The 14,772-nt window shown below is 44.3% G+C and overlaps 1 protein-coding gene across 1 annotated transcript; it reads right to left on the bottom strand.

The window, feature by feature from the left end:
• Positions 1-10,974: 10,974 nt before the first annotated feature.
• LOC116819688 (olfactory receptor 5AR1-like) lies at positions 10,975-11,932 on the bottom strand. The gene has a single exon (XM_032771632.2). The coding sequence runs from the start codon at positions 11,917-11,919 to the stop codon at positions 10,975-10,977; it is 945 nt and encodes a 314-aa protein (XP_032627523.2). The 5' UTR covers positions 11,920-11,932.
• Positions 11,933-14,772: the final 2,840 nt, after the last annotated feature.

The following is a 14,772-nucleotide window of genomic DNA, read 5'->3' as shown; positions in this document are numbered from 1 at the left end:
TTTAGGTTCTTCTACTGCTCTCATCACTGTAGTATCAGGCATGGGTACCAGTGACATTTGAACTACAGGAGACTCTTCATTAGCTTGGCAGTACAGTACCTATGACATACACCTGAGAACACTTCTAAAAGTCTGGGATTTCTTGTAAGTTTAACCTTAACACTGAGCTTCTTGGCTTTGTAATTTTTAGTTGTTTTGTGAGGGGGCTGAGAGATTTGGGGACATCTTTCTTTCTTTCTTTCAATACAAGTATTCTAAGAATTTTGGCTTGGTTTTCCACGTGAACTTAAGGGAGTTATGCACCTAAATCACATGGAAATTCAATGGTAGTTGGGACTTTAATTCTCTTAGTCTCCCTTGAAAATCCCACCCAAAATTCTGCAAGAGAAGCCATTAGTGTCTGAGCTTTTCTTATCTGCCAGATTATCTTTTGGTTCAAAAACTGAAGGTTATAATCAGAGATGATTGAAAGTATTCTATTAACATATTTGTTGATGGAAAATTGATTTTCAACTAAATGGAAATTTGGGGTGGAAAAATCTGTTTTCAGTAAATTTTGAGGGGTGTTTTAAAAGAAAAACAAATGTTGATTAAAAACTGAAAATTTTCAAAGAATAAAACTTTCACAAAACAGGAAAAAAATGTCAAAATGTTTGGTTTATTCTCAAGAAACAGCTAAATTCATTTTATTATGTTTTTGTCTATGAAATCTGTACATTTTCCTTGACATATTTAGACCAAATGAAAGAAAAAAACAAATGGTCAATTTTTGGGGGGGATAGTCATCAAAAAACTGATGAAAACCTGAAATCCTTCACAAAAATATTTTGACAAAACGGAATACATATATATTTGTCAAAACTTTTCATGGAGAAAATTATTTCTCTAGCAGCTCTGAAAATGACAGCATGAAACAAATTTAAAATTACTTTCATCATAGCTATCCCAGTGTATAAACTTTGAGATCATTTGAATTACCTACAAAATAAACTCAGCTCTCTCCTATTCATAGATTCTTAGATAGCAGAATCCAAACACACTATTGTGACCACCCAGTCTGACCTCCTGTCGAACCCAGGCCAGAGAAGGTCCCCCAGATAATTCTCAGAGTAGAGCTCTTAGAAAAACATCCCATGTTGACTTAAAAATTGTCAGCGATGGAGAATCCACCATGACCCTCGCTAAGTTGTTCCTGGGGTGAATTACTCTCACCATTAAACCGTACAACGTATTTCCAGTCTGAATGTGTCTAGCTTCAATTTCCAGTCATTGGACCATGTGAGACCTTTCTCTACTGGATTGAAGAGTGTATTATTAACTATTTGTTCCCTATGAAGGAATTTACAGACTGTGATCCACTCACCTCTTAAATACATTGAGCTCCTTGAGTCTATCACGATAAGGCAAGTTTTCTAACTCTTTAATCATTCTCGTGGCTCTTCTCTGAACCCTTTGCAATTTATCAACCTCCTTCTTGAATTGGGGACCCCAGAACTGGACACAGGATTCCAGCAGTGGTCACACCAGTGCCAGATATGGAGATAAAATTACCTCTCTGCTCCTCCTCAAGCTTCCCCTGTTTATAAGCCAAGGATGTCATTAGCCTTTTTGGCTGCAGCATCTCACATCCTCACAGTCTGATCAGTTATTTGACTGGGAATTTCTTTTCTAGCACTTTCAGTTTGATCTCATTGAAAATAAGACACCCGGGCTTGAGTTTGCAGCCACTAGGAGCACAGAAATCTTGCGGAAGCCAAATGGGGTTCAACACAACCACTGTGTCTTAAGCATGTGTGCAGCCCAGCCAGGACTGAGGAGTGGGACCGAACATTGTAATGCAGGGCTTACTTACACCACGGCAGCTCAGCAGGATAAAGAAGAAACCCAGAGGCAGAAAACAGCTCCCACAATCTTCCAGAGAAACAGCAAGTGCTGGGCACAAATGGGACAATCAGCTGCTACCTGTGCACATGTTGGATCTATCGTTGATGCGCCCATGACTTCAGCATCCATTGTCAGCCTCCATGTCCCTGAGCCATGTTATTTTCTGAGTTGACGGGTCTCTGTTGGTTCCAAGGGTCTGGGATCTGCAGCACGAATGACTGGCTAGGTGGGGTGGTGTGCGTGGTGAGAATCTGAACAGATGGATCCGGGCTCCACAGCTTTGCCCTGAGAGCCTGCACTAGCTGCACCCAACCCCACAGGTGGTGAGCAGGAGCTACTGAGATTGGTACAGCATAACAGTACATGGGAATGGGGCAACACAGAGAGAGATGGGACAGTATGGAGGTGATAGATAGATAGATAGACAGATAGCACTACTGAAAGGATCCTTGCCTAAATCAGGCAGGATTGGAGTATAAGATTTCTGTTCTAAAACATACAGATTAAACAGAGATTAATTGTAGCACATCTGCGTGGCTAAGAGCTGAGCGGCACTCGAATGACTCCAGACTCAGCCTCCAAGACTCAAACCCTTCCTTTAATCAGCCCCAAGAATTAATGCTGCGTGCTTTTTGAACAGAGCTAGCAGCTTCAGGGAGCTAGCCCCTAGAGGAATGGTGCTCATGCCGCAACTTCAACTCTTATTAGAAAAACCTTCCCCACCAAACCAATACAGCGAAGTCCCACAGCTGCCACACAGAGAGGGATGGATGAAAAACGAGATTCTACTTCACACCACAAGAGAGAGACGTTGGGTCCTATTAAGAGTCCACTGAGACCTTTTGAAGTCCTCCATGAAAATCAAGGACCCATATTAGGATTGCCCACAAGTCTTGTGGCCAGGACTCTGACCTAGGACATGAAAAACCCGAGTCCCATTTCCTGCTATGCCTAATTTGGGTGCCCTGCATTCAGTCTCTCCAGCCTCATGGGTAGTGAATTAATTACACAACATGGGACTGCTCCGGATGGAGAGATTTACTTCACAGGCTGGTGGTGACGATACTCACATGGCATGTGGAAGACCCATATTCCAGGCCTTTGTCACACTGGCATGTGCCAATAAAAGAATATTTTGTAAAATTCTCAAACCAGTGTACTAGGGGATTTGAATACCCAATCACTTTCATCCAGTGGTACCAGGGGATTTGAATACTCATTCACTTTCATCCAGTGGTACCAGGGGATTTGAATACATATTCACTTCCATCCAAATCCCTTTGAACCTCTTAGACATTTGGTGGGTTTCAAAGAAGACAAAGAGAGTTGGTTTCCAACTTCCATTGAAAGTGAGTGGAAGTTGGTTACCTAACTTCCTTAGGCCCATTTGAAAATCTCAACTCTTGTCTCTGAGCTGATTTTCCATGAATTCTTTCCCTGCTCCGTGGGAAGGTTTGGAACAATCTGACACTCTCAGCTTCTCCTGCTGCATTTGTAGGTAACAAGTCCAGTGTTTTAAGCTCAGGGTCTCAGGATACTGATAACATCTATTGTCTCTATTGCCTAGTGGATTGTATTCATAGAATTCCTTGACTGGCAGCAGAGGGAGCAGCTAGGACCGGGGCCGAAGGTAAAATAGGATTGTTTTCGCTGAAATAAAGAACTGAAAAAGAATTCATTTGGGGCTGAATGAAGGGATTTGTTCAACTTGAAATGAAACTTTTCTTCCATTTAGTTACATTTGGATGGTGGTTGTTCCTATTTATATTTTTAAAAACAAATCTAGCTAAATTTCAAAATGAATTGTCATTTAGATAAAAGAAATCGAAAGATTGAATTTAAAAAATGTCTAAACGAACCGTTTCCATTTTTTTTTCTATTTGACAAAAATTATTCATCAAATTCATCCCGAAAACACAAAATTGTTTCAGTTGACCCAAAGTGCATTTTTCAGTGAATGAACTATTCAAGAGAAAACTTCCTCCCAGCTCTAATTACTACCATATATTCATAGAATCATAGACTTTAAGGTCAGAAGGGACCATCATGATCATCTAGTCTGATCTTCTGCACAATGCAGGCTAAAGATACTTACCCATCCACTCCTGTATCAAACCTGTGTCTGAGTCATTGAAGTTCTCAAATCATGGTTTAAAGACTTCAAGGTGCAGAGAACCTTCCAGCAAGTGACCCATGCCCCACTCTGCAGAGGAAGGGGAAAAACCTCCAGGACTTTCTGCTCTGGAGGAAAATTCCTTCCCAACCCCAAATATGGTGATCAGCTAAACCCTGACCATGTGGGAAAGACTCATCAGCGCAGACACCAGTAGAAGTTGTACAGACAAAACTACAGGATCTTTGCAGGGGCCAAGACAAAGATGCCACATTTATTATGATAATCTGATTTATGATCAATAACTAATATCTTATCTTATACACACACATATACCTAATACCTACACACACACACACACACACACACACCATCCATCAGATGTCCTGCAGCTGCTGCATAGTTCCAGTCCTGAACATAGCTTGAGTTCTGGCTTGAGTTTGCAGCTTGGGTTCGTAGCTTGTGCGGTAAGGCCAGGAAAGCTGGCACAAGGAGGGGCTGGTCTCTGTTGGGCCTGTGCCATGCCCTTCCATGTTGCAGCAGAATGGTACCCTCCAAGTCTCCATCTCACCATCCTTTTGTAGGCTGTAGTTGAATCCAGAGTCTATAGGTCTTGCTGTGTCAGGCGCCTCTGGGTTCAGTGATTGATCACCCATCAATTGCAGGCTGTGACTTTCAGCCTTGGACCTGGCTTTGATCTTCCTTCTATTGCACCTTTTCTTTTATGGTGGATGCTTCTTACTTTTTTTTAGGGTTCTTGTCTGCATCTTCAGCCAGTGGGGTTTGAACTCTATTTCATCAGGACGGCTGGGGCTGGAGGTTGATTCATGATTCATACATGCCTCATTCACACATCTAAACTAAACTAATAAGATTACAGCAGGTTTGCAAAATGAAGGTTGGAGGAAGTTTACAAAGTAGAGTGAGTGTTTTAAAATGGGTTTGAACTACAATATGGCAAAACAGAGAACAGAAGTTACGGTATAGACAAGTGTAGTGGATGGTAAAGAGTGAACAGAAGTTACAATGTAGGCAAGTGTAGTGAAAGGTGACAGAAGTTAAATTAATAAAGTGACAATTAAAAACATTTCATTTATCAGTTCTACAAAAAGAGTCTCTGTAATAACTTGATCCACCCCATCTAACATCCCATCACAAGCCATTGGCATATTTACCACTAATAGTCAAAGATGAATTAATTGCCAAAATAGGCTATCCATCATACCATCCCTTCCATAAACTTATCAAGCTTAGTTTGAAGCCAGATAAGTCTGTTGCCCCCATACCCCCTTGGAAGGCTTTTCCAAACTTCACTCCTCTGATGGTTAGAAACTTCATCTAATTTCAAGTGAAACTTCCTGATAGCCAGTTTATATCCATTTGTTCTTGTGTCCACATTGGTACTAGTTTAAATAATTCCTCTCCTCTCTGGTATTTATTCCTCTGATATTTTATAGCGAGCAATCATATCTCCCTCAGCCTTCTTTGGTTAGGCTAAACAGCCAAGCTCTTTGAGTCTCCCTTTCATGAGTCAGATTTTCCATTTCTCGGATCATCCTAGTAGCCCGTCTCTGTACCTGTTCCAGTTTGAATTCATCCTTCTAAGCATGGGAGACCAGAACTGCACCACAGTATTCCAGATGAGGTCTCACCAGTGCCTTGTATAAGTGGTACAAGCAGCTCCTTATCTCTATTGGAAATACCTCGTCTGATGCATCCGAAGACCGCATTAGCTTTTTTTCATAGCTATATCAAATTGGTAGCTCATAGTATCTCTCAGTCGATCAACGCAAGTACCGTCCAAGGTCCTTTCCACTGCTATTCTTCCAACTGATTTGTGCGTCCCATTCATAACTTCAAAATTCTTTGTTATTCAATCCCTAATATTGCAATGACTCTTGGTGCTTTTTCACTATTAATTTCTATCTATTACTGTTTACTTTACCAGTTTACAAGGTTTATCCAGACCTTCCTGTATGATATCCCGGTCCTTCTCTGTGTTAGCAATACCTCCCAGCTTTGTGTCACCCGCAAACTTTATTAGCACATTCCCACTTTTTGTGCCAAGGTCAGTAATAAAAAGATTAAATAAAATTGGTCCCAAAACTGATCCCTGAGGAACTCCACTAGTAACCTCCCTCCAGCCTGGCAGTTCACCTTTCAGTACAACCCATTGTAGTCTCCCTTTTAACCTGTTTCTTATCCACCCTTCAATTTTCATACTGATCCCCATCTTTTCCCCATGTGAAACCGTATCAAATGCCTTACTGAAATTGAGGTAAATTAGATCCACTGTGTTTCCTTTGTCTAAAATAAAATATTATTGTAAAATAATTCTAACTTATTACAAACTTGTATTCACCTCCTGTGAATGTTAGTTAACACTTGCAGTTCTGTTCATGCCCATGATGCTTAGAGACCATAATATCTCATAAATGTATCTGGTTTTGGATGCCAATGTTGTGAAATAAAGTGAAGTACAGCAGTGAAAGGAATTCCTAGGTAATTTCTGCTTGTGCCAACACATGCCAGGAACCCAAATTGGGAAGCTGGAATACAGTAGGCACCAGGTGTGGTTTGTCTTCTTGGCATGTCAATAAAGCACAAACGAGCTAGAAACCCAAAATGTCCAAGAAAATTCCACGTGCTCCGAAATAAATGCAAATTTGCAAAGAGGAGCTATAAAAGAAATTCATATATTCATAGATTCCAAAGCCAGAAGAAACAACTGTGACCATCTAGTCTGACCCCCTGTAGAACACCGGCCAGAGAACTGCCCCCCAAATAATTCCTAGAGCAGAGCTTTCAGAAAAAAAATCTCATCTTGATTTAAAAATGATCAGTGATGGATAATCAACTTTGACCCTTGGTTAATTGATCCAGTGGTTAATTACTCTCACCATTAACAATGTATGCTTTATTTCCAGTCTGAATTTTTCTAGCTTCACCTTCTAGCCATTGGATCATGTTAGACCTTGATCTGCAAGATTGGAGCCCATTATTAATATTTTTTCCCCAGTACTTATAGACTGGGATCAAGTCACCCCTTACCCTTCGCTTTCTCACTGTCAAGCTAAATACATTGAGCTCCTTGAGTCTATCACTATGAGGAACAATTTCTAACCCTCTGATCACTGTCGTGGCTCTTCTCTGCACCAGCTCCATATCTGAGGGCTGTAGAAAATGTCTCCAGATGTCAATCCAGAAGATTGAGAGGTGACTTGATTGCAGGGTAAAAGCACCTTCCTGGAGAGAAAAACATCAGGCAGTAAAGGGATCTGGAATGGAGCAGAGACTGGAAGAACAAGAGTCAAATGCTGGAAGTTGAAGCCAGACAGTCAAATGAGAAATTAGGCATCACTGTATAACACTGAGGGTGATTAACCCTGGGAATCAATTCCCAAGGGAATTCTCTGTTGCTTGGTGTCTGCCCGTCCAGGCTGCAGACCCTTTTGGAAGAATTTTAATGAAACACAAGTTATGTAGCTCAATAAAGGGGGAACAGGAGCCATTTAATGGCCAGTGCTACACAAGTCAGACAGGAGGCTTTATAGGTCCTCTCTGGCCATAAAATCTATGAAGCTCCAAATCTGTTCACACAGGTCCTGGAATGTAGCTGTATGACTCCTAATCTGGATTTAATGTTTGACTCCTGTTTGGTTTTGTCTTTTCCATCCCACGTGAAAGAGCCGTCAGGACATCAGGTCTTGGGATCTGTGTGATGTGGATTATCTAACAAGAGCTGGATACTACAAAGTGTAAGTGGGATGAGAAGAAAGGCAGGTTGCACAGGAGTCAATCTGCTTGTTCTGATTGTCCTGGCTTGGCTGCCTAAAGAACAGACCAGAAGATTCACTGGAGTTTTATTAATCCAACCAGAATATGAAGGTAAAAGAGGAACTACAGGAAGAAAAACAAATCTGGCATCTGTGAGACAAGACTAAGTATCGTCTCTGACCACCGAGTTGGCCACCAAGAGAGCAATTGGAATGTGGGACAGGACACACCCATTTGGCCAGATGCAGCTGGTGACACAAAGCTGGAATACAATGGGGTCCGGCTGTGGTTTGTTGTGGCTTCTTGGCATGTCAATAAAGCACAAAGGAGCTAGGAACACCAAGCAACGCGGGGACCTAATTCTCGTCCATTGACTTGGGTGAAGTCATGCCGATTTTCAGCAGCTGGGGCTCTGTCCCATTGACACCAGAATGGCAACAGCTGATTCACACAAACTACTGATTGAGTCCATTGACTCCAACAGAGCTATGGCTAATTCACAGTAGCTGGAGGTCTCTCCCATTGACTCCAGTGGAGCTACGGCTCACTCCCACTAGTTGTACATTGGGTCCATTGACCCCAATGGAGCTACAGCCAATTCCTGCCAAATGAGGGTCTGGCCCACTGACCCCAGTAGCACTACGGCTGATTTCCACCAGCTAGGGTCTGGCCCATTGATCCCAATGGGGCTATGGCTGATTTCTACCAGCTGGGGTCTGGCCCATAGACTGTAAGGCCAGGAGGGAGCATCCGGAACATGCTGCCTGACCTCTGGCACATCCTAAGCCAGAGAATCTTCCCCTTGGCTCCTGCACTGAGCTCAGCTCCACATGCTGAAACAATAATATTCGTTTCTGGGATTTGACATTAAGGAAGGACCAGACACAAAGAGACGAAACTAGGAGAAGAAGTACTGGATCCAACCATAAGCTGTAAAACACCCCAGCTATGTGAGTCATTGCTGCAGTCACAGCCAGGATTCTCCCCCTGGAATACTGCTATTGCCACAGAGATTGCGTCACACACCTAATGGGTCAGTGATCTACAAGTGCCCAATGCCACCCCCACCCACCCCCCAAAGTTACAGTCACAGGAACCTCGCAATAGGTCCACCCAGAGAGTCGTTACAGGGATTGGACGGGACAGACAATCAGCTGTTTGGGGCAGAAACCTTCTTTCAATTCTGTCTGTGCAGCACGTGGCACAATGGGGTTCCGAGTCCATGACTGAGTCACAGAGGCTACAGCCATACCAATAACAAATAATTAATGGTGAAATAATAATCGATTCTCAATGATCAGCTGTCCGTATTTATTAGTCGTTAAGTCCTCTATGGACTTTCAGCCACAGAGATGGAAAAAAATATTTCACCCATTTTTCCAAGGAGCAAGAGGGTTTTGACCAAAACAGGAATGTTTGCAGGAAAATGTTATTTTTGCTGATAATTTCCAGAATTAAACGCAGAAAACGCAGAAACTGAACATTATTCAGTTTCTGGAAAACATGCCCATTTAAACAATTCTGTTTTCTAAAGCTGGTTTGTTTGTTTTTTTACCATGAAAGGTTTTTAAAACTGATCATTTTATCATTTTACTGGACATTTTTACCAAAACCAGAAACATATTACCCAAAACAATTTTTGAGGTTGAACATTTTTATCAAAACTGGATGTTTTATCAAAAACAAGATCTCTACAAAAAAACTGTTTTTGAAAAACAATTTATGTGGGGCAGGGGGTTGTTTTTTTGTTGAAAAAAAAAAACAATTAACCAACCAACCAACCCAAGAAATAAAAGATTTGTGTGGCATATTGTTTTTTACAGAACAAACTTCTTTTTAATTATAAAAAGAACAGATTGTGGCACCTTAAAGACTAACAAATTTATTTGAGCATAAGCTTTCGTGGGCTACAGCCAATGGCGTAGCCAGGTTTTCAGTGTAGGGGGAGCAAACATAAAAAAGGCCCCCTCCCTTGGCTCCTCCTCTGGCCACGCCCCCCAACTGGACAGACACCGCCCCCAGCCCCACTCACCTTCCCTCCTGCGCGGCTGCCTGTCCCCGGCCTGCTACCAGCCCTCAGCACGCTCCGCACAGGGCTCGCCAGCCAGGCAGCCTTAAAGGCACAGGGGCCCTTTCACCTCCCCCCGCCCGTCACATTAGAAAGGGGCGGGGGGGGGCGGGGGAGCGCTTGGCCACTTAGCCCTGAGCTGAGGAGCTGGCCCCCTCACTCCTCCAGCCGTGTCTGCTGTCCCTCACATGGCTTCTCCAGCTGTGCTGCTGTCAGAGCCGGCCGGCAGGCGCCGCTTCTGCGCCAGCCTGCCGCTGCTGCCCCATAGCTCCTCCAGCCGTGCTGTTGGCAGCACCAGCAGGCAGGTGGCACTTCCGTGCCTGCCGCCCTGAGGGGAAGCAGCTGCTTCCACTGAACCCCACTAGCTACGCTACTGGCTACAGCCCACTTCTTTCCATGCATCCGATGAAGTGGGCTGTAGCCCACGAAAAGTTATGCTCAAATAAATTTGTTAGTCTCTAAGGTTCCACAAGTACTCCTGTTCTTTTTGCAGATACAGACTAACACGGCTGCTACTCTGGAACCTTTTTAATTATGTTTTCTTATTTCCTATGGAAACAAATGGCATTTTCAACCATGTCTGAGGTTAGCAAAGTAGTTGTACAACATGAGATGACATCCATAAACTATGGATGAAGCATGCTCCTTTGCGAATATCTTGGATTGAGGTTTCCCCACCTATAAATTACAGCAGCTGATGCAGGAACAAGAAGTGTATGTCATTAATATGAGTTATCCATTCCTCCTCCCAGTGGGAAAATGACTCCTCAGAAACTGTTGACTTTTTGTCAAAAAATTGAAAATTGACATTTTTTATTTTTAGAGGTTTTCAGAAAAGACAAACCAAACTATTTTGTCCCAAATCCAAAAGTGTTACACCCAATACTGCCGAAAACTGAAAAATGTTCAGACAAAAGAAAAAACTTTCACTTTTGCCAGATAGAATCAAAATCCCTTGTGTACGCACACCCAGAGTCCTTCCCTCAACTGGGCATGGAACCCAGGAGTCCTGATTCCCAATACCCATTGCAAATGCTACCCACTAGATGCCACTCCTCTCCCACAGCTGGGGATGAAACCAGGAGTCCAGACTCCCAAACCTGTGCACTGTCCAGTAGAAGACAATACCTGCCTAGCATCTACCCAGAGCTTTTTGGAGTGCCCCTTTCACATCCTTGTTCCTCAGGCTGTAGATGATGGGGTTGAGCATGGGGATGATGATCCCATAGAGTACGGGCAGTGCCCGGTCCTGCTCCTGTGAGTAGGTGGAGTTGGGGCGGAGGTAGGTGAAGAGGATAGTGCCAAAGTAAAGGCTGACCACGGTCAGGTGGGAGGTACAGGTGGAAAAGGTCTTGAGGCGCCCTTCCCTCGTGCGGATCCTGAGGACGGCCATAGCGATGTGCACATAGGACACCAGGGTCCCCAGCAACGAGCTGAAGACGATAGCACCTCCCACAACAATGGTGACAGCCTGGTTGGCCCGAGTGTCAGAGCAGGAGAGCTGGAAGAGCGGGGGGATGTCGCAGAAGAAGTGGTGGAGGACGTTGCCCCGGCAGAAGGACAGGATGGACATCAGGGATGAGTGCACGGCCGAGTTGGTCAAGCCCATGGCCCAGGCAGCTGCAGCCAACAGAGTGCACACCCTCTGGCTCATGAACATGCCATAGCGTAGCGGGTGACAGATGGCCACGTAGCGGTCATATGCCATGACCCCCAGAATCAGGCATTCGATCCCCCCAAAGGAGATGAAGAAGAACATCTGGGAGAGGCAACCGGCCCATGAGATGGACTTGTCCCCTGACAGGTAATTGGCCAGCATCTTGGGCACGGTGGAGCTGGTGTAGCCGATGTCCACCATGGAGAGGTTTCCCAGGAAGAAGTACATGGGAGTGTGGAGCCGGGAGTCCAGGCTGACCAGCAGTAAGATAAGCACATTGCCCATCAGGGCTACCAGGTAGATGGCTGTGAAGACCCCAAAGAGGACGAGCTCCTCCGCTGGTTTGCTGGAGAGACCGAGGAGGATGAATTCAGTCACTGAGGTGTTGTTCTCCTTCCCCATCCACTCCAGAGGGTCCATCCCCTGCAGGCAAAGGAAGGTCAATGATGCGAGAGTTGAGTCGAGACTTTTACCCTCCTTGTGAGCAGAACTGTAAAGAGTGAGGGAAAGTCCCTGCGCCTGCAACCTACACTAACAGCGGTGGGTGGGAAAGCTACGAAAGGGAGACAGAGATGGAATTAGCTCCAACAAAAGGCCTCCTAGTGTTCCTCAAGGCCTGTGACAAGCTCAAGTCTGGGAAACAAGACAGATGTGGGGCCGGAAATCAGTGAACCAAAACTGAGTATTGGAAACTAGGCCTAAGACTGGGGGACAAATCAGTGGGAGATGGCCCATTCTTCCCACTACTCTCTTTGGTGCCTTTCACGACAGAGATGCTGGGGGGAAATGAGGAAGTGCAGATGGGGGCTACTGGAGTCAAATCACTATCAGGGCTGCCCCCCACCGTCCCTGGGACCCCAGGTCTTCGTCATCCTGATCCTGAGACATGTCCTGGCCAGCTCGGGCTACAGAGAGGGACCCAGATGACATCATCAACCCCTCCCTGCTCTGGAGAACCCCAAACACCACCCAGGATGAAACGAGATGGACTTTAACAGCAGCTCCAGCCTGCCCCAGCTCACTTCTTTTCCCCGCCCATGTGAGATTCATTATCACCATCTCGGATACCGTCTCAGAGACTGCCAAATGCAGCGGGGTTCCTTCCCAGACTGTCCTGTGCCAAGGAAAGGGAATTAGGGGTTTTGTGCAAATGACAGCTGGATTTAATGCTTCAAAGTTCAAAGGCTCCTCTCAGTAATATCTAAAAACCCTCCTGAATTCAGTGGGGATGTGTTGCTGTAACTATGAGGGAGAAGCTGGCTTCTCATGTGCATACTCCCTTGCCATGTAGCTGAAATACAGTCCCCAATTCTCCTTACTATTGCTGCCACCAAATTGCTGGATTATTTTAATAACAGAGTTCTAGCTATACCCCTCCTTTCCTGTGGCATTAATAGAAGGTTAAGGGCTGCTTAGCGGGGTTTGCCATGGCACTGAGTGGGGGGAGGTCTCTGGGTCCCATTCCCTGCCCCTCATTTAACACTGGCTAGTGCTGGATGGTGACTGGGCTTTATTAGCACCTTGGCCCATTTACTCCACTTACATTCACACAACAGCGATCACCAGCCAGGGAGCTGGCGGGGCCCTTAGAAGACTCAACCTGCGTTCCTGGCACTGCCACACAGTGACTCAGGGCCAGACCTGCAAGGATGTTTAAAGGCCAGATTGCAAAGGCATTAGGGCTTCTAGGGGGATTTTTGAACCACCTAGATGCCTGCACCATTGAAAGCAGAGGGAGTTAGGCACCTAGATGCATTTGAAAATCTTACCAGGCACCGAAACACTATAACAAACCTGGCCTCCTGTGCCCAGTTAGGACTGGTTAAAAAAAAATTGGCAAAGCTTTTTTCTGTGAACATAAATGTCATTTTGTCCAAACCAAACAGATTCCTGGCCCTGGAATGGTTCCAACAGAAACTGTCACTGGGAATGTTTCTCCACTCCCTTATTAATACTAGTCATAATTTGAGTCAGTAAAACTGCATCCTAAGTAGGGGACATGTTATTCAAAACCATCTGGTTCAGTGTCTCAGTACCAGTATTAAATCCCGACACAGCAATATTTCATAAATTGGTTGCCATGCATTCAGCAGGTTATCTGGAAAACACCATCTATAAGGAACAACTGGATCTATGTCAGCTACTGGTGTATCACAGAGCAATGCAACCAATGGAGCAGAGAAGCTATCCGCTCCTGTGTCCTGCCCAGCGAAGCTTACTCCAGAGGCAGACAACCAGCAGCCAAGATAACCTATGACATGGGTGGAAGGTACTATATAGTAACTAATCACAAGAAATGTATATACAAAGGCCTCATTTCTAATGTCACTACCCCAAATTTCTGTTTTACTTCTCATATACTCAGCACTGTGGGACACACTGTTCTAATGCCTATCCCAGTATTTCAAACACTCAGCCTACTCCTAAAGATGATACAGGTGATAATTGTAATTGCCTGGTAGGAGTGTGTTGCTATCTGCATCACCAAAGTAAAAGGGCCGGACTAAAACACCAGATTGGAAAAATAATTTATGCTTGGATATAAGATGGTGTCATATGTACACCTACATACTATGCATACATACTCATATGTACAACACATCAGAACAGCCATAACACTTTCTTATTTACTTTCCCCACACTAGTCATGATTTTATAGACCTCTATCATATCCCCCTTTAGTCGTCTCTTTTCCACACTGAAAAGTCCTAGTCTTATTAAACTCTCCTCATATGGAAGCTGTATTTATATACATATATATCATATCCATATTATCCATATATTTATTCATTATCTGGGTGCCCCCAAGGCTCACTCATAAAACCCCATTCCTCAATCATGATCTGGGGACCTAACATTCCATAAGAATGTTAAAAACAATTGAAAAATATTATCTGTCCATCAGTCATAAAAGGAATTGTAAAAACTAAGGGACAGATGGAGCTTAAATGTATAGATGGTAAAGTAAGGTAACCACATAACAGTGTTTACCTTACAGCAAGCACAGAAACAGAATAAAACATTGGAAACAGCTGAAAACATCTGCAAAAAAGACACTTGCCATCCCGTTAGAAATATTAGTGGTCACTGGCAGGCTTCTGGTAGCTCCCCTGTGCCTGAAGAATGGGGACAGAATGGAAAAAGGTGGCCCTAGCAAAATTAAAAAATGAAACAGGGGCCACTGCAGTGCAACCACAACCGTACGAAAAAACAGGTCCTGGTTAAACTTAAACCGAGACCTAGACTGGGGCCTGTCAGAACGGGACAAGTAAG

This window comes from Chelonoidis abingdonii, chromosome 14, assembly GCF_003597395.2.
Source record: "Chelonoidis abingdonii isolate Lonesome George chromosome 14, CheloAbing_2.0, whole genome shotgun sequence".
Lineage (NCBI taxonomy): Eukaryota > Metazoa > Chordata > Testudines > Testudinidae > Chelonoidis > Chelonoidis abingdonii.
This window is presented reverse-complemented; position numbering and strand designations above follow the sequence as displayed.

What these genes read in the sequence shown, in the direction of transcription:
- LOC116819688 (XM_032771632.2), bottom strand. Translation starts at nt 11,919, where the DNA reads ATGGACCCTCTGGAGTGGATGGGGAAGGAGAACAACACCTCAGTGACT.